General features: G+C 37.2%; 2 protein-coding genes across 4 annotated transcripts in view; one reads left to right on the forward strand and one right to left on the reverse strand.

The window, feature by feature from the left end:
- The window catches only part of NUDT6 (nudix hydrolase 6), a 28,919-nt gene extending 16,691 nt beyond the window's left edge, over positions 1 to 12,228 (forward strand). For both annotated transcript variants that reach the window (XM_050791100.1, XM_050791101.1), the window contains exons 4-5: positions 7,204 to 7,258; positions 11,647 to 12,228. In XM_050791100.1, the coding sequence (XP_050647057.1) occupies positions 7,204 to 7,258; positions 11,647 to 12,044 (453 nt within the window). In that variant the 3' untranslated portion in view covers positions 12,045 to 12,228. The remainder of the gene's footprint in view (positions 1 to 7,203; positions 7,259 to 11,646) is intronic.
- A 152-nt stretch (positions 12,229 to 12,380) lies between these two features.
- Positions 12,381 to 25,283, reverse strand: part of FGF2 (fibroblast growth factor 2) — a 66,839-nt gene continuing 53,936 nt past the window's right edge. For both annotated transcript variants that reach the window (XM_050791102.1, XM_050791103.1), the window contains exon 4: positions 12,381 to 12,667. In XM_050791102.1, coding sequence (XP_050647059.1) covers positions 12,482 to 12,667 — 186 coding nt within the window. In that variant the 3' untranslated portion in view covers positions 12,381 to 12,481. The remainder of the gene's footprint in view (positions 12,668 to 25,283) is intronic.

Genomic DNA, 25,283 nt, shown 5'->3' on the forward strand with positions numbered 1-25,283 from the left:
GGCACTTCAACAGTACAGGGGGTAATAATAATTATATAGCTTTGGAGATGGCTAACTTTTGTTAACTAGTTTAGATGCCTTGGCAAAATAAAAATGACAAGCTCAAGTCAGCCTGTCAATTCAAGGCACAATATGAAAACCCCAAGACCTCCATGGCACCATTTAAAGAGACCCCCATATTCTCCAGGCACAAAGGCCATACTGAAAATCAGGCCTAGATCCAACTGTAAGAATATCAGAGCTGCAAAGAAGACTGAGTAGAGTTTGATAAGTGTCCTGTGTCAAAGCCAATCCCCTAGCAGGAGAAGAGTGGGGATCCTGCGCCCCTGAGTGAATGGACATGAGAATATTGAATTTCAAATTCTCTTGAACCCTCTGAGCTAGCAGAAGCAGCACCCTTCTTCTGGCTACAGAAAACAGCCTCCCCTTGCCTGGGGGCTCAGCAAAAGATAGAGTGAAAGGGGAAAGAGGGGTATAGGGCTACTAGTGAAAACATGCAGGCATGGTAGCTTCTGACAAGGTTTTGTTATGCAATTTCTCATCTAGGTGCTAACGGTCAGTCTCCTTCCGGGCTGAAAGCTTCCTCAACCCCCTCAATCCCCCACTCCTACTCAGGGGATTAATGGCAGCTTCATTCTCAGAAAGCTTTGCCTTTAATCAGATACGGGAAGCTCAGAAATGCTTCTTTCTGCATCTGCTGTATCTTCAATGTCTTCAGTTTAGAGTAATCATTATGCCATTCTGGTGGGTTGTGGGTTCCTTCATGTGGGACCATACACAGCTAAAACGCAAACCTCATGCTGTTCAGCTGCTGCTGGTTTATTTGGACCCATATCTCTAAGAATGAGGCATCAGCTTGCTGGTGCCTCTTGGGAAGGGGATGCAAAATGAAGCTTCTCTTAGAAATGTTAGGATAACTGCAAACTGGATTCTGCTGATACTATGGAAAGGAACTGCTGCTGCTAGAGTGAAGCAGCCTTGAAGCAGTGATAACTCACAGGAACCACGAGCACACAGAAAGCCCACAGTAAGGAGATAGTCCCTTCCTCCTCTTGCCTTGCAGTCTAATGGTGGAGCGTAAAAGGGAGTCAGCTGGCAAAGCAGAAACTGGTTAGCAGAATCCCAGCTCCAGCATCACTAAGCAAGTACGGAAGGGTAGATTTGGAGCTGAGAGACAATAACAGCATCAACTTATTAAAATGCAAATTCTCAGGCCCTACCCCAGATCTGTGGAATCTGAAACTCTAGAGGATAAAGCCCAGCAATTCTGGTTTACAAGCCCTCCAGGTGATTCTGATGTAAAGTTTGAGAACCACTAAACTGGCACATTGAGCTTCCTGGCTCTGCTGATTCTCAAACCTGCCAATAATTGGTCCTTTAAGAACAAGAAAGTGATGCTTTTCAGAATCTAGTCATGTTCCCCCTACACTTTTAGACAGTTGGTACTGGTAGAAGCTAAAGAAGTTCAAATTATATAAGACAGTTTATTTGTGGATTAAGTAGGAATGACACTCCTAAGTAGGGTTTTGATTTTTTTTTTTTTTTTTTGAGACGGAGTCTCACTGTGTCTCCCAGACTGGAGTGCAGTGGCACGATCTCGGCTCACTGCAAGCTCCACCTCCCAGGTTCACGCCATTCTCCTGCCTCAGCCTCCCGAGTAGCTGGGACTACAGGCACCCGCCACCACGCCTGGCTAATTTTTTGTATTTTTAGTAGAGACAGAGTTTCACCGTGTTGGCCAGGATAGTCTCGATCTCCTGACCTCATGATCCACCCGCCTCGGCCTCCCAAAGTGCTGGGATTACAGGCGTGAGCCACCATGCCCAGCCTTGGTTTTGATTTTTTAAAGTTATAAACAGAGATCCATCTAAGAGAGCAACAAAATATGAAAATTAAGAATTAACATATAGTTCAATGTTGAAATAAAAATAAGACATGGAATAATTTAATTTCTGTAAATATTTGCTATTAGGTGATATTTCAATATAACTGATAGCTATTAGCTATATTTAATTTATATTTAATATTTAATAAATTATATATAGATTATAGATACTTATTTACTTATTATAAATAACTAATTGGCATTCTTTTCAGATATCCAAGCCAGTTTCTCTCCTTTCTTTACGTACCTCACTCTCCCCAGGCATTAATGTCAAGTGTTTTTTGCAAGGGAAAATTTAACCCTCAACATTAGCATATGCACAAATTCAAACACATATCTAAATTGACACTTACATGTCCTTTCTCTTTCCCTACCCACATATTCCAGTCCTTCATCCCTACCCCAATATCTTAAGAAATAAAAGACCGAACAGTGACTTGACCCCATAAACTGGGTGTTCAAGAGTTAAGGGTAGGGACCCATTAATTCATTCACTGAATATGACTGAGTTCTTATACATAGTCTGCTGTATACACTGTTCTAAGCACTAGGTACACATCAGTGAACAAAGTAAAGTTTCTACATAGGGAGCTTACATTCAAATGCATAAGATACAAATAATAAAATGGATGAATATTATGTAAGGTGGAGATGTGTTATTAAGAAAAATACATGGTGCACTAAGCACTAGGTATACATCAGTGAACAGATGTATAGTTTCCACATATGGAGTTTAGCAAAGTTTCTACATATGGAGCTTACATTCAAATGTGTAAGATACAAATAATAAAATGAATAAATATTATGTAAGGTGGAGATAAGTATTATTAAGAAAAATACATGGTGCCAAGATAAAAAGAATGACTGGGTTTGCCATGTACATTAACTTCTGTATGCCCAATATACATTAACTTCTTTACACTTGCTATATACATTAACTTCTGTATGCCCAACACCTAACACTCAATAATTTCTATTGAATGAATGAACAAACTTATTAGACACTCTATGGTAGCTTCTTTCTCATTGGTAATAGTGATAATATTGTAGCTAGTGAGATTTATCTAAATACAGTAGTTCTGAATTATAAAAGGTGATAGGATCATTAAAGACTAGAACAATGAAAAATCAAAGATAACCAAATTTCTGGCATCTGACCGAGTTGGAGTAAAGACAGAACAAGAAGGTCACATATATACGAGAACCAAAGGGAAAAGGTTAGCGGGTCTGTGCCCTTGCTCTTGGTTCTTGAGATATGGCTGAAAGAAATTAGTAGTCTTTTAAGGGTTGTGTTTACACAAACTTCTGGTTAGGATTTCAGTAGCCATGCCTAGGGAAGGTCTTAAAATGAATACTTTGCTTAGGAAAGCAGATGTCTGTGGAACAGAGAAAATAGAAAAAGAATCAGAAAATGAATCATTTTCACCCATTCTAGAAACCCTAAAATAAACTTGAGTTTATCTTCAGGATAAGTTTTCAAAGAAATAGTGGTTTTAAACTTGAACATGCTTTAACAGAGAAAGTATCTTACATTCGGTTAATATCTCAAAAAATGCATCAGAAAATTTACCCTTTCTTGGTAGCTAAAATGACTATTTCTTGGGCCAGCAATTTCTAACACTGGGGAAGGAAGGATTGCAGTGATGAGACCACCCTTACTTCATCCACACTGTCTTCTGTTTTCCATTTACTGCTACACACACACACACACACACACACAGAACATTAGATTTATAATTGGAAAATGTATAGGAAAATTGTCATACTCACCATTCCAAAATATGATGGAACTACTCTAAATATGGTTTAAAAACACATATTTTTATAAGTTAAAAGGATACTATACCTTTTGTAGTTTGTGAAAATCAGATATGCTTAAAGGAACTAGACCTCACCAACTCAAAGCAGGGAGGGGTCATATATGTGACTGTTGAGTAGCATCCCACAAAGCAGCTAAGCACAAGAGCATTTTAGAATATTTCTTTCACAAGAGAGTGGAAAGTTCCTTTTTTAAGATTAGGGAAAAAAAGGATCATGGAATTTTACACTTGAGGCACAGAGATATCATCTTCTTTTATAGGAAGGGAGAACAAAGATGAAAAGCATAATCTCATAGGCTACATTTTCAAAATCGATCCTCAGTAATTTTTTCCTCATAAAACAATATACTGGAAAGAAAGAACAATAAAAGATCACTAGCTAGGAAATAAATTCCATGCCAATCAGAGCATTCTAGATGGGGAACTCACAAGCAACAGATAGATAAAAAGACATTTGGCACTAAACTGTAGTCCAAATTTGTGAGCCCTGGAAAAGTGTAAGTCTAACACACAGAATCTAATTGGATTTATATAGAATGTTCCAACTAGGTCCAAGGAAAAAATTAAAAGGTATATGAAAAAGCAGTGTACAGTCATTAAGGATTAGTGAGAAAATATCAAATCTACTTTTACAATTTCTTAAAAGATGGTTAGAAAAAGCCTGCCTGGATTTTAACACTGAGTTTATCACGTACTAGGTGTGTGACCCCAGGCAAGTGTTTTTATGCCCTCAGTTTCATCACCTCTAAAATGGAAACAAATTATAGGCCTCTCATGGGAGTATTGTGAAGTTTAAATGTGCATAATTCTTATAAAAATATTTAGCATAGTGTAGGAGATTGATCAGGGTGGTGGAAAAAATTGTAGAAAGATGAAAACCTTCTTAGAAGGCTGGGAGGTTTTACAAAAGTTTAGGGAAAGGATTTGGTTGAAGGCAGCCAGATTCTCTTATCCGGTGCCTGAAAGCTTAGTTTAGGTAACAAGGGGATGTAAAGAAACTGATCTAGGTAAGTTAATCATGGCGCGCACAGGACTACCCTCTCTGGGGCGTTGGCGGCGGGGTTGAGGGCGCCCTTTAATCATCCGCACGCAGGACTACTCTCTCTGGGGCGGCAGCGGTTGGGGGTGGGGTGGGGTGGGGTGGGCACGACCATGTTAATTACCCACAACTGTGTTGACTCAAGGCCTTTGTCATTAAATCTGTACTGAATAAATGTCTGCAGCACGGGTGGCTGCTGCAATTCTTTCTGAGTGGCCCAGTCCCCAGCCCACTCTTTCATTGGATATCTGTGTGTGAGTGCATTTTTTCATCGGTCACTTGGTTAGGGTCTGCGGGTCAGACCCGCAACACAGCGTGTGGGGTCTCACTCTGTTGCCCAGGCTGGAGTGCAGTGGCACAACTCACTGCAGCCTTGAACTCCGAGGCTCAAGTGATCTTCCCGTCTCAGCCTCCCAAAGCGCTGGGATTACAGATGTGAGGCACTGTGCCCAGCATTAGTATTTTAACGTTGTTATATTGTTAAACACAGCTAATGGGAATTGTTTGATATAAAGAAAAGAAGTGGGAAGACATGCTCATCTCACTATTGATCATATCTAGGACATTGACTAGATTTTTCACAAACCACATAGCTTAGGCCTCTCTACTACTTAGACTACACCCAGGCTCAAGCTTTTTTAGGGAAGTAAGCATTTTAAAAGCCTAAATGGTGCCATAAAATGTCACAAAATACTTACCAGCATAAACATATACCTAATATTTCCATATAAAAGGTTTAATTTATAAAATAGTCAAAATCAAATTTGTGTGAGCTGTTTTCAGTCCTTATGTCTAGCATTTTCCCCCTTCTAATAAGTTCATCTCCAGATTTAATTAACAATCAATCTCTAATCATTTATGGTTAAAGATTTCTAAAGTCAGCTTTTGTTGTTTTTAGGAAACATTTGTCTGCTCCATTATAACTTTTCTTTTGTTAGAAACAGAACTTACAGGCTGGTTATGGTAGCTCACGCCTGTAACCCCAGCACTTTGGGAAGCCCAGGTGGGAGGATTGCCTGAGCCTCAGGAGTTCAAGACCAGCCTGGGCAACGTGGTGAAATCTCATCTTTAAAAAAAAAAAAAAAAAAAAAAAAAAAATTAGGTGTAGTGGTGCACACCTGTAGTCCCAACTACTCGGGAGGCTGAGGTGGGAGAATCACCTGAGCCCAGGCAGGTCAAGACTGCAGTGAGCTCTGATGGTGCCACTGTACTCCAGGTTGGCCAGCAGAATGAGATGCTATCTCAAAATGTAAATGGAATTTATGGTGGTAAAGTTCAACATCTTGTCAGACAAAGACTGCATAGTTTCTGGAGAAATAAACCTTCTGGGACTATTTCGAAATGGAATCTAGAAGACAGTGCATTGATATAGAGGTATATTTACAGATATATTTCTACATTAAAAAAGTAAAGCATAATATCCTTTATAAATTAATGTCAAGCCTAGCCCAGACACTCAAAGCCTGAATTCTGTACCCACGTAATCAACAGTCTATGGAAACTCTGGGAACCATGCCACTGGTCTCCAACCTAGCATAGTTGAATAATGACACATTCTTTTAAGAAGCAGTCATCCAGGAAATAAGTGGGTCACAAAGCAAACCAGTAAAAGGTCCATAACTTGTTTTATGAATGAAGAGTATAAGGTACTAGCCAAAGGTACAGCTCCCTTATGAGTATGTTATAATTTCTCATGCTTTAGTTTTTATCATGTGATGGATAGATATAACAACTCTAACAGGAAAAAAGTAATCATGTCAGTCATAAGAATATTGTCCATGTCATCTCATAATTGTTTTTAATATATTTTTCTAGATTTATCCCTATTCCAAGATCAGATCTTTCCACCTGCCCCTCCCCAACAAAAGAAAAAAGAAATCATAGACAAGAAGACACAAAGAAATGGGAGACAAGAAAACACAAACTAATCAATTTTATTCATACTACTCATGAAAAGCAATTACATTTTTACATAAAATCATTAACACATACAATAGAAATAAGAGTAATACATCTGATTGGAAATACAATATAAGAAATAGATTTTAAAACAGCATACTGTAGTGATGAAATTTATACTGTATTTTCTACTTATTTATAGCAGCATCTGTAAGATTATTCTATTTGTTCATAGTCAACTAGCAGCAAAATACTTTAAATTACAGAAATTCAGTAGATGTTTCCCTCCAATGTTTCATTCATACAGAATTTATCATGTTAACCAAACAAAACCACTTCTATGTCCTAAAGAGAAAAGGTGGGAAAAGATTGCATCAATTACCGGCTCCCCCCAAAAAAAGAAACGAGGGAGAAAGGATGGAAGCTAGAAAAATTTTGCATGCAATTACTAAAAAATACATTATCAACCACTTTGACCAATTATAGGAGGATTTTGTGAAATCTACGTGTGTGTGTTAGTGAAAGTTATGTTAACTTTATTTTCTGACTTTATACTGCAGTTGAAAAATATGTGGAAGTTTCCAGGAGGTCTGTCAGAGCCTGGAGAAGATATTGGTGTGTATCTTCCATGTTTTTAATTGGCTTGAAAATGTTGAGGAAATTAATGTGTTTATTTTCCTGATTTATAGCTAAGAATAAAAATTTAAATTTTCTAATTTGTTCAGACTAAGTCAGAACATTTCAGAAATGACCTCAGAGCTGATATAATTAGCAGCACAATTTCTAATATTACAATTTATTCCATTAGTAGAAATAATATCATTAGGAACATACCACCTATTCTTCTGTTTATGACTGCTTCTGGATTAATTTGTCTGAAATGGAGAAGTTTTGGATATACATCAGTAAAGTTTAGCATTAAAGGTTATTTTGGACACAACTAATATTGTTGTTGGAATTAAACTATGAGAAAACAAATTCCTGACCATTCCATCACGGAGGATGAATAGTAGCCTTTAAATGAACTTTGAAATAAATATAATGAAGTCAATTATAGAGCAGTGGTAATGTAATTCTTCACTTCATGAAAATTGTATCTACTATTTATTTTTAATAGTCAGGAAGCCAAAACATAGTAAAATGTCATATAAGAAAGTCTCAACTGAGAAATAACCCCCTAACACAACTTACTGAGCTCAGTATTTAAGACAGGGAAATATAAAATAAGCTAAAAATTATTTATGTCACTGATTTACAGGAAATCAAAAAATAGAAACCAAATTTTCCTACCTATTCCTTAAACCATTGGATCAAATTCAATGTGTATCATAACAAATTAATATATTTGTTTGATACCAATATTATTTCTCCATGACCTTTTCCTTAATATGCATGTCCCTTATTCTATTTAGCCAACAATGATATTAAGGCAGTTTTCTAAATTGCCTTTAAATATTTTATTTAAAAATGTCTATATACTTAAAACTTGATTTTTAAAACTTTTACACAAACCAAAATACCGTATGTACATTATATAGCCAACTCCTAACAATCCATCAGAAAATGGATTGCATTAAGATATATCTCTAGTCAATCTTGGTTTCAGGTACTTACTGACCTTTTGCTTAGTTTATGGTTACTGTTCTGTTGATATAAAAGATGATTTTGTAGTGGTGCGAATGCTGAAAGAGAAGGCTATTTGTTCTACAGTCTAATTCTCTCACACTATCCACTGGTGCCATGTGACAGCAGGGCATGTGAGCTAATTAAGCTTATGTTTTGCATCCTTACCCAATTCATATTGGGCAAAAAGCAGTCTGCAGGTTTGCAAGGTTTCCTCTCTCCTGCATCTTGCCTTTTCAAATGAATTGATTTTTTTCATGTGAACTTTTATGGGTCCTCTGAATTTCAGCTATACTTATTTGTAGATGTCACTGAAGAAACACATATTTCCAAGCCAAATACGTATAATTTCAGGCCTAAGTATACTCCAGAATCCTTCTTAAAGTCCAGATAATTAAAAATTCACTACCTTTTTTTTAAAAAAAAGAAGAAAAAAAAGTGTGGTTGTCACAACAACCCACCTATCCAGAGACCATATGGAATTAAAAGCTCTCAGTCATGTGGAATTAAGAAGAAAAAACTGCAGTTGGCGTTAGCCATATTTCCCAAGCTTAGTATAAATTAAGCTTTGCCTTAAAATTAATAAAGCCCTGAAAGCAGCTAGAAATGAAAACTGACAGTAGAGGTCTGAAAGACTATGTCTATATGAGGGCATTTCTAACTCAACATAAAACAAAAGATATTCTTAATGATGAAGCTGAATCACCTAATAATTACTGAAATTGTTTAAACTCTGTATTTAGGAAAACATGCAATGTCCTTTAGGAATACTGCCGTCACAAACAGTTAAATACTTATATTGGCTCAAACAGTAAACTCTAGTTAACTGGGAAACACATTTGTTTGAAATCCTTCATTCTTTCATAATACTCTTTCATAATACTAGGTAAATGAAGAATTGTTATCCATAGTGTTTTTTTAAAAATCAAGAGGGTCATATAGAAAATAGAATGCAACCCTCAAGGCTTTTATATAAAATAATACCCTAAGAGTATAAAGGTATCCACAAGATTAAAATTGACAAACTGCCTTCCTAAAAAATCATATTACCACTGGCAGGAAGAGAATCTCCTGCATTAGCCAGAAAACTATAAAACAGCTGAGCCTTATCAGAGATCATCAGTGCACTAGAGTCAGAGGGAAACACCAGGAAAACCCACATTCTGCAGATTATTTCCCATTATATTTTATTTCAATCTAATTCTATTATTAAATATAACAAAATAGAAATAACAAATATAAACTCCATTTCATTATTGTCCTGTAACTAAACAAAACAATACAACATATTTAAACATATCTCTTCATCAGCAAAAATAAAACAAAACCTCTTAGTTTTTCCTATGTTCTTCAAACCTATAAAACAGCAAATGTTATTTCAGTTTAGCTTACAGTATATTAAAATAATAAAAAATACAACAGAATAAAGCACACTATCCTGATTTCATCTTGAAATCTTTGGGGAAGAAATCCATCTCGAGGTGGGTCTCCCATACTCTGGAGACAAAAGCACTTATTTGCCCATTCAAATTTCAGTCAGTTAGTGATTTAAATTAAAATGATCAAAACTACTCAGGCAGTGCTGATTTTCAGTCAGCTGCTATGGTGACTGCTGAGCAGGGCAGATTTGCTCACTATCCCCGTCCGGTGCTTCCACAGCATAGAAACAGCATAGATCATAAGCTACATGCTGAACTTTTGATTAGTGGTACTAAGAGCTAAATAGGATCCCCATAATTTATTTTCAAACATAAAGAATGAAAGTGGACATTTAAACAAGTTAGGAGATGTTATATCAAATTTAAGACTAGTGCTACTATCTTTAATAATAAATTTAATAACAAACATGTATTTCCCCATAATTATTTTTCAAAGCATAATGAATAAAAATGGACATTTAAACATGTTAGGGGATATTTTATACAATTTAAGACTAGTACTACCATCTTTAATAATACATTTAATAATAAATGTATTGAATGTCAGAGTAAAAATTACTTTTCTTATTAAGGAAAATTTCTCCCTTTTTTTGAGACAAAGTGTCACTCTGTCACCTAGGCTGGAGTGCAGTGGCATGATTATGGCTCACTGCAGCCTTGACCTCTTGGCCTCAAGCGATCGACCCTCCCACCTCATCCTCCCAAGTATCTGAGACCACATGTGCATGCCACCATGCCTGGCTAATTTTTGTGTTTATTTGTAGAGATGGGGTTTCACCATGTTGCCCAGGTTGGTCTTGAACTCCTGGGCTCAAGCGATCCTCCTGCTTTGGCCTCCCAAAGTGCAAGGAATATAGGCATGGGCCACTGTACCCGGCCTAGATTTTTCTTTTATGCTTTCAGTTATTTCTAACCATGTTTAACCTATGGGCAAATCTCAATTGTAAGGGAAGTCAGCATGTAATTAAAAAATGGCAGATAAATGCCCTATGTTTTAAAACATTATACTCTTTCTATGCATCTTTCCATAGCTATTAGAGGGAAAATACAAGAGCATATCCAGGGGATTGGTAAGAGTCTACAGTCAGAGAACATGGGAATTGAGACATGTTTCTGTGACTTCCTCTTCTTTGCATATTTTTCACCAGTAGGATTACTGTAAGGGCAAATATCATTTACTATTTGACAAACAAGAAAAATGGAGGCAAAAAGAGTATTGGAATAAAAATCTTTGTCTGTGACAATTGTGAAGCTTTCCAGCAAAGTGGTAGAGGAAGGCAGCTTTGTAAAGGGCTTCTCCTAAACGCCTTGGGAGACAATGACAGAGCATCACAAAATTAGAGAAAGCCCAGTTAGAGGGTCCATCTGGATGTGTAGAAAAAGCCGCCACAAAAATATGTTAATGGCAATAAAAATCCTGCCACACAATTTGCATTTAATTGAAAAATGAACCTTACAAAATGTGAAAACCTTTGTTGAATTATAGAAATATTTATATTCCAAGTTTTTTGAAAACTGATGAAATACCTCCAGCATTTCGGTGTTCAAGAAATGAATCTAAGTTCTTTGGAATATTATCTCAAGAAACAAAGGAACTGCAGCCATGCAACATGTTTTAACTTTTCAATCTATATTTTTACCTTTTGGAAAACAGAGCAGCAAGAACTTAAAAAGAGCTGACCCCAAAAATGTACAGGTAGATAAGCCTTCTAGTAGCAGCCAAAGAAATATTCAGCATTTCAAAAGCTTCTTCAATTTACAGTGGTAAGAAAATATTTTGGGATTTCTTGATGTCCACAAGGCAAAGAATTTGTATTGAAAACTACTTTGTTAGGATAATGTTTTGAGTCTTTACATGATGCTACTTTAGCTGAAAATCTTTGATGATACAGTTTCTAAAAGTGTAATTATTATTGATTTGTACATCTCTTTTAAATGTAGGAGACACAGCAGTTCGAGAAGTTTTTGAAGAGACTGGTATAAAATCAGAATTCAGGTCCCTCCTGAGTATTCGGCAACAGCACACAAATCCTGGAGCTTTTGGGAAGTCAGATATGTATATCATCTGCCGCCTAAAGCCATATTCATTCACAATAAAGTTTTGCCAGCATGAATGCTTAAGATGTGAGTGGATGGATCTCAATGACCTGGCTAAGACTGAAAATACAACTCCCATCACCAGCAGAGTTGCTAGGCTGCTGCTGTATGGGTACAGAGAAGGGTTTGACAAAATTGACCTGACTGTGGAAGAACTTCCAGCAGTTCACACAGGCCTGTTTTATAAACTCTATCACAAGGAACTGCCAGATAATTATAAAACTATGAAAGGAATTGATTAAATTCACATTTATATGTTTAGAAACATGTAGATTAATGAATGACATAAGAAACAGTGGATATTTTGCATTGATTAAATATCTGGCTGTAATTTTCTAATGTATATGATTTCCATGAAGAACTTTTGTTTCTAAATGTGCACATTTTAAAAGCCTCTTTCTGAATAAAGCAAATGCATGAAAAAGATCATTGCTCTAGGTAAGCTTCACTGGGTAACAGCAGATGCTATATAAAAGGGGGAAGTCTATACATTTTTCAACAATTTTTGTTAGTTTTCTTTACTGGGACAATGGTTACATATTTTACTACCAGATGAAAAGTTGTTTGACCAATTATCCAAACTGAGCTATACATATTTATTTTCTTTTACTCTCATTAACAAATTTCTACAATATACTTCTTCTTTCATGTGAAATGAGATTAGATGTGGCCATTAAAATCAGCTCTTAGCAGACATTGGAAGAAAAAGTATAGCTTTCTGCCCAGGTCCTGTTTTGGATCCAAGTTTATATTGCCCAGTTCGTTTCAGTGCCACATACCAACTGGTGTATTTCCTTGACCGGTAAGTATTGTAGTTATTAGATTCCAATCGTTCAAAAAAGAAACACTCATCTGTAACACATTTCTGAAAAATAAAGGAAGAATTACTTGTTATTATTATTATTACACTTTTCATATTAAATATTTATGATAGTATAATGCCTATTCTGCTCAACCAGCTGCAGTGGTATTGGGTTCAGCAGGGCAATCAAACTAACAAGATTCAGTGGGCCAAAATGTGACACAGACTAGTTCTGAAGAAGGACACAGGCCGGTAACACAGCATGTCAGCAGGACAGCGTCAAGTATGTCACTTCAGTAGGAGTTCAGAGACCATTCTCCAGCTCCAAAACAGACAGATCAGGTGTTAAACACAAGGAGGGACATACCCAGTAAGAAGAAGTATGCTATGGGAAGCCCAAAGCTGTAGCTTCCAGCAGTATTTATGATCCATCCACACTCCTCCCAGTCCCAAGGCAGGTAACCAATCAGGGATCATTTTTACTTTTATCAGAGATACAGTGAAGCACTAGCAGAAGGCTAACCCATTGTAATCTTTCCATACAGAAGAAGGAGATTTGTTAATACTTTGCTCATAAGCAGAATTAATTCCCCAAATTTTGACAAAAATTTTTAAGTGGCTAATGTTGTTTTAAGGCATAATAATGAATAGTTTATTGTACAGAAAATAGCTACTGGCATATAATGCCAAAAATAATATTGGAACATTATATTACATATGATTAACAATCTCTAAACACTGTTAGACAATGAGGAATAAGTAAGTATCATATTGATTTCTGGCAGTCTCTTTCAGGAGGAAGGGACTTTGCATTTTAATTTCAATTCAACTATTTATCAAAAAAAAAAGGATAGCTGGCTTTCAAAAAGACCTGGAAATAATACTCCAAGTAATGGAATCTAATAGCTAACACATTATTTAAGATAAATGTTCAAAAAGCAACTTCACAGGGTAGCACTGATGATACTTACTGACCTCAAAGGGGAAAAATCAATTTATTCACTTCAAAAGAAAAAAAGGAAAAATCATTTTTATATTATAATTATGTGTATATATATCAATTGAATGATAAACTTACATAGAAAACACATGTAAATTTTATCTAAACACATAAATATAAGATGTATACAGAGGTATATAAATATATGGTTTTGTATTAATACCACATTCCAGTTTATTTCTATATATTCATATCTAGGAAACTTCAGGTTTGGAAAAACCCACATTAAAAAGACTTGAACCTTTTCCCAGATTCCTTGGTTCTAAGATAAGGCAAACAATGGCACAAATTGTGACAAGAACATAAATTAATTGGCAAAACAAGGAAAAGAGCTGGCATAATAACAAAAATGAAAAGTAAAGCCTGGGAAAGAACTAAAAGTGACTAATGTGTCTCAGCCATCTAAAGTAAGGGTGTGGTATTGATCCTGTAATCTTCTAGAGATAAGAATGTTACTGGATATTTACTTGGTTTTAATATTTTGACCACTGTTAATTGGATTTTAAAAAACTGAAATACAAACGTAACTAATTTGCCCATTATGTAATATGTTACTAATAAAGAAACTCAATTCTTTATGATGCAAATAAATCACAGCCTTACAGAGAAGCACACATTGACAGAACCCAGCTATATGAAACACAGGACTATCTTGTGCTGTTCATAAAGATTCAAATGTGATAAGAGTGAAACACCTAAACCTAGAGTAATACAGACCAATGTATTCCAAATCCAATACTTTTACTCTACTTCTAGTGAAATTTAGTGCCCCTCTCGTATGAACTGAAGTTAACCTGTGTTACTTTATTCTGTCATCTTCATTGACACTGATAAAAGAAAAAAAATCTTCCCTTTTCCCTACTCCAGGTTTAAGATCAAGAATAGAAGTGGAAGGGAAATAAAGAGTGAAAGGAAAATTCATAGTAATCATAAAGACAACATGAAAGGTCACCATGGAACTTCATAGGCTGATTCCCCAGAGGTAAACTTAAACAACAGCATTTAGTCATATGTTCATTTGTTGGTATTCTATCAGCTTACCGGATGCCCCACCTTGCTAGCTGGCACTCCCTACAATGCTTGGCATACTGGAATACTAACTATGCCAATAACATTTGCCTTTTCAGCCAGTTCCTAATATTTCAGAGAAAAGAAACAGTACCAGGGACAAAGTGGACACATGATAGAACCCACAGCTTATTAATTAATTAATTTACTTATTTATTTATTTATTTCAGAAGTTATTTCTACTTTTGGAAAAAAACAGTGGAGGGAAGGAAAACTTACATCTGTGCTGAATGTTCAGCAATGTAAATTTACTAAACAACTGTTTTGCTCTTGAAAACAAACTGGATTTTTTAAAAAATGAGTAGTAGGGTCAAAATTTAGTGGTCAAGAAAAGTAGATGTTTAACAGAGCAACATATATACAATTTTCAATTGTCTCCATTCTAAGTTTCCAAGTCATCTTCAGGACTGTGATCTCAGTGTTCCTATTAAAACTGGTACAATATAATTTTATTAATCTTTATAAACATATTTAAAGAACTCTTTTCCTATTCTCAGTGTTTGCTCAGCATTTCAAACTTCGGATAAAAAGTGGTCTTCAGAGGAATGCCACCACAGAGAAAGTGGCTTCTAAGGGCTTATAACAACTTGTACCTTGTTTCCAAGGCCTTATTTTATATAGGCCTAAGAGCTGAGAAATCCCTTAATGCATGATTATTGACTGCTTTTATGCATATACTTTTCTTTAAAAGTCACAACAATATTTTAACATTATTATACTCATTAACAAATGAGGAATTTAAAACTCAGTGCTTCTGGTAACATTTCAGATTTTGGATACCTTTTGCCCTTACACCTACTTGATACCTTTATATCAAATTAAGTTTTCCTTTATTTGTTACTTTTTTAAAATTGAAGAATAATTTAGAGGTAGAGGAAGCATAGAGTTCAAATAATACATTTATTCATTCAATCTATATATTTTTTTCTTCTAGGCATCTAGGACACATCAATGAACAAAACTGAACAAGATGCCTGCCTTTATGCCACTCAAATTCTAGCTGGGGGAGACACAAAATAAGCAATAAGCATACATGAATAAATTATATTCTATGTTAGAATATAAGAAAACTGAGAAAAAAGTAAAGCTGAACAGGGTAACAGGGACTAGGAATGGTGAGGAATAGGAGCTAGGTGCAATATTAAATAGCATGGTCACAGGAGGCTCCATTGAGAAAGTGACATTTGAGCAAATACTTGAAGGAGATGAAGGCATTAGCCATCCAGATATCAGAGAAGAGCATTCACGTCAGAGGAAAAGCCAGTGCAAAAGCCCTACCACAGGATCATACGCAGAGTGTTTGAGGGGTAGCAAGTATGCCAGTGTGGGAAGAGTAGCAGGAAATGAGATCAGAGAGGTAATGGGATGGGAGAGGGGGCAGATCTTATAGTTTTGTAGGCTATTGTAAATATTTGGCTCTTATTCTAAGAAAATAGAGAGCCACTGGAGGCTTTTGAGCAGAAAAATAACATGATCTGACATCTTTTTCTAGGATTATTATGGCTGCCAAGACTACAGAGGGCCAGAAGCAGACTTAGAGAGACCAGATAAAGGGTTATTCAGTAATACAGGCAGTGAGAATGAAGGTTCAGATCATGGAGGTAGCAGTAGAAATGGTAAAGAGGCATCTGCTTTTGGACATATTTTGAAGGTAGACTTAATAGGGTTTCCTGATGGATTGGTTGCATGGTATGAGAAAAATAGGGAATTAATAATGGCACTGAAGTTTTTGTTCTAGAATGAGAAACTTGCCATCACCCGTGGTGGGGAGGGCTATGAGTATGAACAGATTTTATAGGAAAAAATTAATAATTCAGTTTTGTAAGTGTTGAGTTTGAGAGGAATATCAGACATCCAAATGGAGATAGTGAGTATTTACTGAGCACCTACTAGGCAACAGACACATCATTTAACTTTTTTTCCTTCTTTTTGCTAATGCTAATAACCACGGAACTAGAAATTGAAAAGTGCTAATTTATTTGGAATACCAGAAAGTGTGTTATATACAATAATGTCAGTAAACAAGCATTCTCAGGTCTAAAAGGTATGAAACCTAAAAAAGAAATGTAGATGTATACATATGATAGTGATATAAATTTATCATGTGTTAGTGATGGGGCAACACCTCAAGGTTCCCCCGGAGGCTGTCCACATAAAGCAGCTTAGTTTGTGGTTCTATAAGTGGGGCCCAATAACCATTTATTGATATTGATAATGATGCTAATGATGTTAAAGATAGTGCTGGCAGTTTGACCCCTTGTGCGGAGTATTTGAATAGAGCAGACTCTAATGTAGCATGAAAAAGCATAATCAATACTTTTAGAAGTTTGTTCTTTGTCTGGATAGTTAATTTACTTTGGAATTTCAAAAAGAAAATAAAGTTATGTGAGATATTTCTACATAATGAAAAACTGATCCCAGGAGATGGTGGGAGCCATGTTTCTCACTATTGGGGATGGCAGGTTACACACAAGCAAGTGGGGGGGACTGCTAAAATATTCATGTGTTATTGATGGGTTAAGGTTGGAGATATCAGTATGAATGAACTCATATTTAGGTATTCGTTCGTTTGTTGGTTTGTCTGTTTTTGAGACAGAGTCTTGCTCTGTCATGCAGGCTGGAGTGCAGTGGCATGAGGTCGGCTCACCACAACCTCTGCCTCCCAGGTTCAAGCGATTCTCCTGCCTCAGCCTCCTGAGGAGCTGGGATTGCAGGCACGCACCACCACGCCTGGCTAATTTTTGTATTTTTAGTAGAGACAGGGTTTTACCATTTTGGTCAGGCTGGTCTCGAACTCCTGACATTGTGGTCCACCCGCCTCAGCCTCCCAGAGTGCTGGGATTACAGATGTGAGCCACCATGCTCGGCCTCATATTAATATTGATACAGATGGCCAAATATAGAAATATCTATAAATACATGTATATACCCAGGCTAGGATGTACCACCATTTCTTGCTCTGTCAGCTGTGAGGGCTTAGAAGCAAAGATACTTCAGTAGCAACAAGCACACCCAGCATTCCAGTTTGTGGTTTCTAATACCATTTTCTAATAAAAGAAACCAATGCTCTTTGGAGAAGTGGCTCATTCTAGGGTGGAGTAGGGAATATATTAAATGAGCCTGGAGCATCTTGTAGACCAAAAAGTAATGAAGTACTCAAAATAAATGCATTGATAGGAGTACATCAAAGAGGAGAGCACAGGAACCAACTGAAAGAGCTCCCAATGGCCAAAGCTGGAACTATTTGAGCAACAAAATAAATAATGTAGTATTGGATTATAACTCAAAGTATAAAATAAATATCTGTGAATACATATTGATATAAATGATTGAATAAATAAATAAATGGAGGAAATGAACAAATTCCCCATGAAAAAGAATGACAAATTATGTAGATACTACCCCCTCAAGGAGGTGGAGCATAACCATCATCTCCATCTCTTAAGTATAGACTATGCATGGTGACTTCCTTCCAGACAGTATGGTATAGAAAGTAAGTGAAAGAGTAACTTTACAGTGGACCCAAATACTATCTCAGCCAGTTGAACAAGGATTATATCATGAGTGATCAATCATTAAGTATAACATCCATCATTATATGCCACAAAAATGGTACTTAACTTCTATATTCTTCCTCTCAAACACTCAAATCCCTATCTACCCATGAAAAAAAAATCAGGCCAGGTGCAATGGCTCACACTTGTCATCCCAGCACTTTGGGAGGCCAAGGCAGGAGGATTATTGAGCCCAGGAGTTTGAGACCAATTTGGGCAATATAGCAAGACCTCATCTCTACTAAAAATAAAAATAAATTAGTAGAGTATGGTGACATGCACCTGTAGTCCCAGCTACTTGGGAGGCCAAGATGGGAGGATCGCTTCAGCCCAAGAATTCAAGGTTGTGGTGATCTATGATCACACCACTGCCCTCCAGCCTGGGAGACAGAGCAAGACCCTGTCTCAAAAAAAAAAAAAAAAAAAAAAAAAAAAAAAAAAAAATCAAGCAAGTTGAAGGACATTCTAAAAAATACCTCAACAGTACTCCTCAAACTATCAAAGTAATCAAAAATAAGGAAAGTCTAAGAAACTGTCACAGTCTGGAGGAAACTAAGGAGACATGATAACTAAATATGGTATCCTGGAACAGAAAAAGAATATTAGGAAAAACTAAGGACACATGAATAAAGTATGGACTTCAGCTAATAATAACATATCAGTATTGGTTCATTAGTTGTGACACGTGTACCATACTAATGTAGGATGTTAATAATAAATGAAACTCAGTGTGGAATATATACACACTCTCTGTGTTATCTTTATAACTTTTCTGTAAGTCTAAAGCCATCGTAAAACTAAAAACTATTTTTTTTAAAAACTGACTCTAGGGCTACAAGTACCACCACAAAAATGAATTTCTCAAGTCACTAGATACAGCAACTGTAGCTATAATGCAAAAAATAAGAGCACCTCATGCATTCCTGTGCTCTACTATGCCCAAATACAGATGATTCATATATACATATCACTTTATTTCACCAGACTATCAACGGCATGTTTGTGAAGATTTTCATCTATTGTTTCTACTGCTGTATCAGTGCTTGGCACATAGTAAGTCATCAATAAATATTTGCTAAATTAATGAACAAATGGAACTTTTTCAGATAGCTTACAATAAAAATACAATTCAATGACATTACAAAATCTAAATAAGAACTAGAGAACTAGGACTGGGGAAAATCCAGACTAGAAACTGAAATACAGAATATGGTTTAACTTTATGAACTATTTACTCCCTAAGGAAAATAGACCAGATGACCCTTTCCAAGCGTCAACTATCCAAACTTGACATCTGTGAGGATCTCTGAAGGGCCCAGAAACCTAGATTCCAATATCGCCTTGATCCCTAACTAGTATTTTCAATCAAGTCCTTTAACTTCTCTGGGCATCACTTTCCTCCTCTGTAAAATAAGAAGATTGGATTAGATGGTCTTTAGAATCCCTCCTAATCTCTAATAGCCTTAGTACACAATAAGGAAAGAAATAAGCACATGAGCAAGTTCTCCTCATATCTCCACAGTACCTCCTCTCACCCCCACTCTCCCTTCCTTAGGCACTGGCCTCACAATTCTGGTCCACTCCTAATTTTAGATTTGAACCTTATGACCATTTCCCCATGCTCCGTTTACTGGGTTGTTTATTGTTTTACACTACATTGATTTTTCAGTTTTGGCTTTTGAGGGAGCTTGCTCAATAGGAATCCAAAAGTGCCTTTGCTTATACCACTTCTGAGAATTAAAAACAGACATGATGTAAGTATCAATGTTGACTACTTCAGAAAAAAAAGAAACATCCAAATAGTGAAAAGTTAAAATTAAATTTGATCTTTTTATTTTTTATTTTTTTGAGATGGAGTCTCGCTGTGTCGCCCAGGCTGGAGTGCAGTGGCATGATCTTGATTCACTGCAACGTTCACCTCCCGGGTCCAAGCGATTCTTTTGCCTCAGCCTCCTGAGTTGCTGTGATTACAGGTGCGCATCACCATGCTCGGCTAATTTTTGTATTTTTAGTAGAGATGGGGTTTCACCATGTTGGCCAGGCTGGTCTCAAACTCCTGACCTCAAGTGATCCACCTGCCTCGGCCTCCCAAAGTGCTAGGATTACAGGCATGAGCCATTGTGCCAGGCCTAAACTTGGTCTTAAATCTGTAATATCTATACATTGCATAACAGTTTTAAGATTGAGTTATAAAAGAACAGTAATTCTCATTATGCAATAACCTTTGTATTTTCTCTGTTTTCTCTCTTAAAAAGGATATATATTCCTCTTCAATTACTGTATTTTTCTCACAAATTTGATCAGTATAGACTGTCAATCTGGATAATTGGGCCCTCAAATATCTATTTTCCCTACCTTACTTTATTATAGAGTTCATGTCATCATGAAGGCCCTTCATTTAAGAAAGTTATTCTATAGGTAAAATGTACTTTACTTTTACAGAAATTACATGTATATCCTCAGAGAATATACATGTTTTCATATTTCACTATTGTGGATCAATGCAAGTTATATTCTAATACTTACTGAGATATTAATATTTTGTTCAGGGTATATCATGATCTATAGCATTATATAGAAAACAATGTGCAACTTTCTGGCAGATGAAGATCAGTCAAGTTTTTTCATACCAATGCTAACATTGAGGTTGTATGGTGATTTAAACTTAAAACTACAATTAACTTCACTTCATGCAATTTTCCTAAAAATCTGTAATTTTGTGAACACTTAAATCATCAATTCTAATATTTGTTCTGGACTTCTGTTGCTCATAGCAACAAAATTTATCCTGCTATGGAATGGAGTAAGAAGTCTGTTGTGCATTAAAGAACTATTTAACTTCGGCTTCCAAATACAGGCTTTGGCAATTAAATATAGTTACTTTTTGAATTTTCCTTTTTCCTAGCTTCAAAAGGAAAGAAAGGACCCTTAAGAAATGTTTTCAAACGACACAAAGTCGGTAACCTGAAAACACGCATACCATTAATATGTGAAGGTGCTGGGGAAAAAACGGTACACAAATTAGTCTTTTTTCATACTCTAATTGGTGATCAGCCTAACATAACTCTTAAAAACCAAAATGTTTTATGTATCCACAGTACTCTTCCTTCTGGGAGGAGACTAGAATGCTTTAGAAATCATTGCAGGAATCACAGACTAAAATGGAGAAGAACCCAGGGATGTGTCATAACAGTAGTCTGAAAAAGGGCCAGGTAGAAGAGTGGGAAGGACAATGCCTCTGGCAAGTGCAAGTTCATAAATCCCAGTTTCTACGAGTTACGAGGCACATCTGCATCCCCAGATGATGGCTACTGGTCAGAACACTGAACTCATACCAAAAGTTGCTGTTGTTGACAGTTTAATGTCTATGGATCTGACTCTGAGAGAAATGTGCCACTTACTGAATCACCAACACCATATCTTTGGTTTTGAGGTGGGGCATGCTTGCTTTTTCATCTGAAGATTGACATAGCCCACCAAGAACAATTTGAAAGAGACAGGATTGCTGCTGAAAAGGCATGACACCAAACCACACAAATTGGATGGTAAGACTAGAGATTAACTTGTGAACTTGGCAGGAATGGGTCGTATGACGAGAGCTGAAACATACAACTGGATCTTGGCCATGCCATTCCTCAAAGGAGACTAAGAAATCCTGAATTTTTAATTTATGCTTAATAACCATGGCTTTGTCTCTACAAAGTGTTTGTGATACATTTCTAAGCATTGCTAAATTAACTCTTACTGCACCAACTTGGTAGAAATCTGTTGTATCAGAAAGAGTTAATACATCCAAAGAGAGAAACACATTTAAGACTAACTTTCACAAGTTCCTGCTTAGCTAAGAATGAAACTAGAAAACTTTATTTTGAGTATTTTATGTTTCTGATGGTACAGAATCAACAGTTTAGGAAGCTTAATACGTATTTGCCAAGAGAAAAAGTCAGAATTCTCTTTTCAGATCTACTTTCTTTTAACTTGTCTCATCTTTTTATGCACCCTAGTAGTTTCAGAGACACACTTGAAGATAGAGCAGTTTCTGTTTTCATCACTTTTAACAATCGGTCTTTCTATCATTGTCAATGAATCAATATTCAGCCAATGCTCCTGAGATGAAAAACCCCACCGGCGATTATCTTACAGAGTCACCATGATTACTAGGGTTATATGGTTTGGCTGTGCCCCCACCCTAATCTCATCTTGAATCCCCATGTGTTGTGGGAGGAACCCAGTGGGAGGTAACTGAATCATGGAGACAAGTCTTTCTTGTGCTGTTCTTATGATAGTGAATAAGTCTCATGAGATCTTATGGTTTTATAAAGAAGAGTCCCCTGCACAAGCTCTCTCTCTTTGCCTGCTGCCATCTATTTAAGATGTGACTTGCTCTTCCTTGCCTTCCGCCATGATTGTGAGGCTTCCCCAGCCATGTGGATCTGTAAGTCCAATTAAATCTCTTCTTTTGTAAATTGCCCAGTCTTGGGTATGTCTTTTATCAGCAGCATGAAAATGGACTAATACAGTAAATTGGTACTAGGAATGGGATGCTGCTGAAAGATACCAAAAAACGTGGAAGCGACTTTGGAACTGGTTAACAGGCACAGGTTAGAACAGGTTGGAGAGCTCAGAAGACAACAGGAAAATGTGGGAAAGTTTGGAACTCCCTAGAGATTTGTTGAATGCCTTTGACCAAAATGCTGATAACGATATGGACAATGAAATCCAGGCTGAGGTGGTCTCATATGGAGAAGATGAGGAACTTTTTGGGAACTGAGCAAAGGTGACTCTTGTTATGTTTTAGCAAAGAGACTGGCAGCATTTTGCCCCTGCCCTAGAGATTTGTGTAACTTTGAACTTGAGAGAAATAATTTAGGGTATCTGGTGGAAGAAATGTTTAAGCCGCAAAGCATTCAAAATGTGATATGGGTGCTGTTAAAGGCATTCAGTTTTATAAGGGAAGGAAAGCATAAAAGTTTGGAAAATTTGCAGCCTGACCATGCAATAGAAAAGAAAATCCCATTTTCTGAGGAAAAATTCAAGTGGGCTGCAGAAATTTGTGTAAATAATGGGGAGCCAGATGTTAATCACCAAGACAATGAGGAAAATGTCTCCAGGGAATGTCAGAGACCTTTGCGGCAATCCTTCCCATCACAGGCCCAGAGGTTTAGGAGGAAAAACTGGTTTTGTGGGCTGGGCCCAGGGTCCCTCTGCTATGTACAGTCTAGGGACTTGGTGCCTTGCTTCCCAGCCGCTCCAGCTATGACTAAAAGAGGCCAAGGTACAGCTCAGGCTGTTGCTTCAGAGGGTGCAAGCACCAAGCCTTGTCAGCTTCCACATGGTGTGGAGCCTGAGGGTGCACAGAAGTCAAGAATTGAGGTTTAGGAAACTCCGCTAGATTTCAGATGTATGGAAATGCCTAGATGCCCAGGCAAAAGTTTGCACAAGGGTGTGGCCCTCATGGAGAACCTCTGCTAGGGCAGTGCAGAAGGGAAATGTGGGGTCAGAGCCCCCACACAGAGTCCCTATTGCAGCACCACCTGGTGGAGCTGTGAGAAGAGGGCCACCATCCTCCAGACCCCAGAATGGTAGATCTACTGAGACCTTGCACCATGCACCTAGAAAAGCCACAGACACTCAGTGCCAGCCTGTGAAGGCAGCTGAGAGGGAGGCTGTACCCTGCAAAGCCACAGGGGCAGAGCTGCCCAATACGATGGGAACCCAGCTCTTGCATCAGCATGACCAGGATGAGAGATGTGGGGTCAAAGGAGATCATTTTGGAGTTTTAAGATTTGACTGCCTCACTGGATTTAGACTTGCATAGGGACTGTAGCCCCTTCATTTGGGCCAATTTCTCCATTTGGAATGGCTGTATTAACCTAATGCCTGTACTCACATTGTATCTAGGATGTAACTAACTTGCTTCTGATTTTACAGGCTCATAGACAGAAGGGACTTGCCTTGTCTCTGATGAGATGTTGGACTGTGGACTTTTAAGTTAATGCTGAAATGAGTTACGACTTTGGGAGACTGTTGGGAAGGCATGATTGGTTTTGAAATGCAAGGACATGGGATTTTGGAGGCGCCAGGGATGGAATGATATGGTTTGGCTGTGTCCCCACCTAAATTTCATCTTGCATTTCCATGTGTTATGGGAAGGACCCAGTGGGAGGTGACTGAATCATGGGGACAAGTCTTTCCCATGCTGTTCTCGTGATAGTAAGTCTCACAAGATCTGATGTTTTATAAAGAGGACTTCCCCTGCACAAGCTCTCTCTGCCTACTGCCATCCATTTAAGATGTGACTTGCTCTTCCTTGCCTTCCACCATGATTGTGAGGCTTCCCTAGCCATGGGGAACTGTAAGTCCAATTAAACCTCTTTCTTTTGTAAATTGCCCAGTCTCTGGTATATCTTTATCAGCAGCATGAACATGGACTAATACACTAGGTTACTGCATCTTCTAATCTCAACAAGACCACGGGGTAACAACTAATCTCAAGGCATTCACTGACCCAGATTATGACAGACATATAAAAGGCTGGAACTTTAAAACTATTTGATTCGTGCTGTCCGTAGTTAGTTATAACAGAAGCAAATGTTGTATGCAACTCCTTTTTTTTCCTCTACCACCCTCACTGTCTGACAGTAGCCCAAACCAACTCTACTGCAGAAGCATAGTGATTTGTCACATCCTAAAGTGAAAGGGGTAGGAGGGATGGAAACTCATCTTCCTTTCACTAATAAAATGTCAAAGTCATCCAAAATTATGTATTGGTTCACTGTCATGGGAGATATTTAAAATGCTACTTTGGTAGATTCCCAAAGTACTATATCACCTTTTGAGTTGACAATAGATTGGCAGAATAAAAGGCAAGTACAGAGTAGAAGAAGTGAAAGTCCCAAGTAGTTAATGTTTTCAGCTGCATTCTTTACCTAGGAAACTGTATACATTCCCCTGATTTAACTACCATTGCCCTGATTTAACTACCACCTATATGCTGATCATACCCAAATCTATCTAACAATCAATGTAGACTTTTCCTCTAAGCTCCAGATTTATA

This window comes from Macaca thibetana, chromosome 5, assembly GCF_024542745.1.
Source record: "Macaca thibetana thibetana isolate TM-01 chromosome 5, ASM2454274v1, whole genome shotgun sequence".
Lineage (NCBI taxonomy): Eukaryota > Metazoa > Chordata > Mammalia > Primates > Cercopithecidae > Macaca > Macaca thibetana.